Source organism: Nicotiana attenuata, unplaced genomic scaffold (assembly GCF_001879085.1).
Source record: "Nicotiana attenuata strain UT unplaced genomic scaffold, NIATTr2, whole genome shotgun sequence".
Lineage (NCBI taxonomy): Eukaryota > Viridiplantae > Streptophyta > Magnoliopsida > Solanales > Solanaceae > Nicotiana > Nicotiana attenuata.
Genome location: NW_017672475.1, coordinates 22,382 through 25,284, shown reverse-complemented (window position 1 = coordinate 25,284; position 2,903 = coordinate 22,382). Strand labels below are relative to the sequence as shown.

The 2,903-nt window shown below is 30.6% G+C and overlaps 1 protein-coding gene across 1 annotated transcript; it reads right to left on the bottom strand.

The window, feature by feature from the left end:
* Positions 1-377: 377 nt before the first annotated feature.
* LOC109213353 (probable xyloglucan endotransglucosylase/hydrolase protein 10) lies at positions 378-2,566 on the bottom strand. Its single transcript, XM_019377145.1, has 4 exons — positions 2,305-2,566; positions 2,100-2,200; positions 1,805-1,998; positions 378-1,173 (listed from the first exon to the last, which is right to left on the bottom strand). The coding sequence occupies exons 1-4, from the start codon at positions 2,489-2,491 to the stop codon at positions 771-773; spliced, it is 885 nt and encodes a 294-aa protein (XP_019232690.1). The 5' UTR covers positions 2,492-2,566; the 3' UTR covers positions 378-770.
* Positions 2,567-2,903: the final 337 nt, after the last annotated feature.

Here is a 2,903-nt window from a genome sequence, read left to right as displayed (position 1 = left end):
GAAACATTATTTGTTGAGAAATTAAAACTTTTCTCTAGGAAAAACTGCAGTAAGTAATCCTCTTAACCTTTTAAGATTAAAAAACAATATCACAATCACCTCTTTAATGAGGTAGAGATTTAACTATTTTAAGCTAATATATTCAGTGGTCCTAGAAATTTAAAGTTTCAGAATAATGTATAAATAATACTTAAGCTGTTTTGACACTTTGGTGTTAATTTTTACCCATTTTTGGGTTAAAAAGAAAAGAAATGAATCAACACTATCTCTATGATTATTTTTTTTCTGTAAAGCATGACTAGTCAAAAAAATTCAGCGAACTGTCCGTTGAATTAATTCCACTATGTCAACTCATTAAAAAAATGTTTCTCACATTAGAAGCCAGCAAAAAACATTCTTGATATTAAGAAGAAGAAAAAAACATTATATTGAACATTACACGAACTAGGAAAAGGTGTACTATCACCGACCCAATATCCAGCCACCCTATAAATAAAACTAGAATACAAAATGTAAAGCAAGAGGAATAAAGATTAATTAATACCTTGTATATCAAAAGTAAAAATAGTCACTTTAATTACTTCCAAGGATAAAGATTCTTTCATAAAAGGACTTTCAACAAACAAATGGGTACGTAAAGTGCAAAGAAAAGATTCTTTTCTTTTCAATCATACATTGTTGCGAGAGGCATTAAATTTAGTCCATGAAAATATTACTCTTTCGAATTTAGTCCAATTCATTCATTTGACACCTTTAATCGACGTTACTGATTAATACTTTGGGAGAGAGCACTCTATGGGAAGATTATTTTGAAACCGTTGATTATCCATGCAATAATCATATGTCAAATGATATTTTCTAACCCATTTGAACAACCTTCTTTGAGTCCATGTCAAAGTGCTGAATTTCTCCTTATTCCACCAATTAGTTTCACTTTCTCCTCTGCAAAATCTTGCATTTCCTTGCCAAACACAAGCATCAATTGTGTAATTTCCTAAAGAGGCTACAAATGGTGCTTTTGACCAATCAATTTTTGTTTTTCCACCGTCTGTTGCCCATGTTTCTCCATTCCATATGCTAATTTGGAGTCCCATTGGTTGCCAACGAGGATATTTAGCTCCTTTATCTGCATGGTTTCTGTATGTTCTAATAGGTACCCGGTCAACCATAAACCTGCCCAAAAATCATAGAGTTTGTTCACCTTAATATTAGAATGAAATGGATCCGAAATAGAGCGAAATGTACACACAGATTAACTTAAGTAGCCGTCCATTCAACCCTTTAAGCTAAAAATAGTCAGTGAACGTATAATATATGTATAATTCATGTGTAATATGTGTATAATCGTTATTTTTAGTGTATAATATATGTATACTAGCTATAAAAAGTAATCAGTCAAGCCGACTATTTGTGTAAAGATCCCTTAATTATATAGTCAACTTCAACTAGTTTGGGGCTGAAGTATTGTTTATGTGTGTTTGTGTGTGAGTTTTTTTTTTTTTTTTTTTGCTTTGAAATGGTTAAAATATGCCTGAGAGATGGATCATGGATGGAGTTTATAATGAATGGATTAAACTTCTATATATATCTTCGATACAGAGCGTGCGTGTATATATATATATATATATATATATATATATATATATATCAAAAATTACTAAAATTTCAATAAATAGTAACTTCTGAACTCATAATTTAGAAAGTGAATTGGGCTCGGTAATGAGAACCTAAGGTTGAATTGATAGAAATTTAAATCCTAGATTTACCTTGATGCAAAACTGTAATAAGAAAATTAAAGGCTTACACAATTTGATGAAGATTCCACAGAATAGAATAAGTGTGGAAGTCTTGTGTTGGATCAAACCACAAATTGATTCTCTGTTCTCTGTCGTCCAACCCATCGACATATACATTCGTTTGAAGAGTATAAGGCTTCCCAGGAACATTTCCCAGAAACTCAAAATCTACCTCGTCACGATTTGGTTGATACGAAGTTAACTACATATAGTTCCAAATTAATCAACATTTTAGAGGAAATAAAGTTAATAAAAAAGTTTAAAATTTATGAAGAACGAGAATTTTAGTTTCTGAATACATACATAAAATGCCACGACGGTGCCTGCGGAATTTCCTGGTATCAACTTAATTTTCATGTCGAATTGACCAAACAAGTAAGTATCATTTGAAGCAATCCCTGAACCTGAAGATAATGAAATGAAATATAAAAAAAAATATTATCAAAACATTATGTTCTTAACCACAAAAAGAGAAGTTAGAAATGCAAAGATTATGCATTTTAATTACCAGATTCCTTATCAAATATCAAGCTTCTTGTATGGCCATCTGCAGAAGTATTTACATGGCTAGGGGACCAAGTGATCACGGGAAAATCCTTATTGAAATCTCCTGTTGAAACTATGGAAGCTAATGAAATATGAAATAAATAAATAAAAGCCGTGACCAAGAAAATAAGTCTAGAGAAGTTATTCATATTTTCTCCTTGGAAAAATATCACAAATGGAGGATGAGGAAAAATGGGTAATTGAGATAATAATATATATACGTATTGCATGGGAAGCTGGCGAGAAGAGAAAGAAGAGAAATGATAAGATTTTCGTTTAAGCAAGAATATCTTTAATATGAAGCAAAGGAGTAGTATCAAAGCTAGCTGTTTTAATTAATTATATTTTTTTTTAGAATTTAGACCTACTATTTTTATTCACCTCAACCACTAAACTCAAAAAAAGGTTTTAGCTTATGAGTTTATGTTACTTCTGAATTATGCTTTATTTACCCAAAATGGTAGTTTGATAAAGAAATAAATTGAATTTCAATAATTCGATCTGGTTTTGTTAGGTGCTTTAGGCCCCACTTTGAATATGATAATTTTTAAAGGGTTTAAA

What these genes read in the sequence shown, in the direction of transcription:
- LOC109213353 (XM_019377145.1), bottom strand. Translation starts at nt 2,491, where the DNA reads ATGAATAACTTCTCTAGACTTATTTTCTTGGTCACGGCTTTTATTTAT. An exon ending in GCACCGTCGTGGCATTTTAT is followed by an intron (nt 1,999 to 2,099) that starts GTATGTATTCAG and finishes AACTATATGTAG; the next exon opens with TTAACTTCGTATCAACCAAA. An exon ending in TGGAATCTTCATCAAATTGT is followed by an intron (nt 1,174 to 1,804) that starts GTAAGCCTTTAA and finishes ATTTTTGGGCAG; the next exon opens with GTTTATGGTTGACCGGGTAC.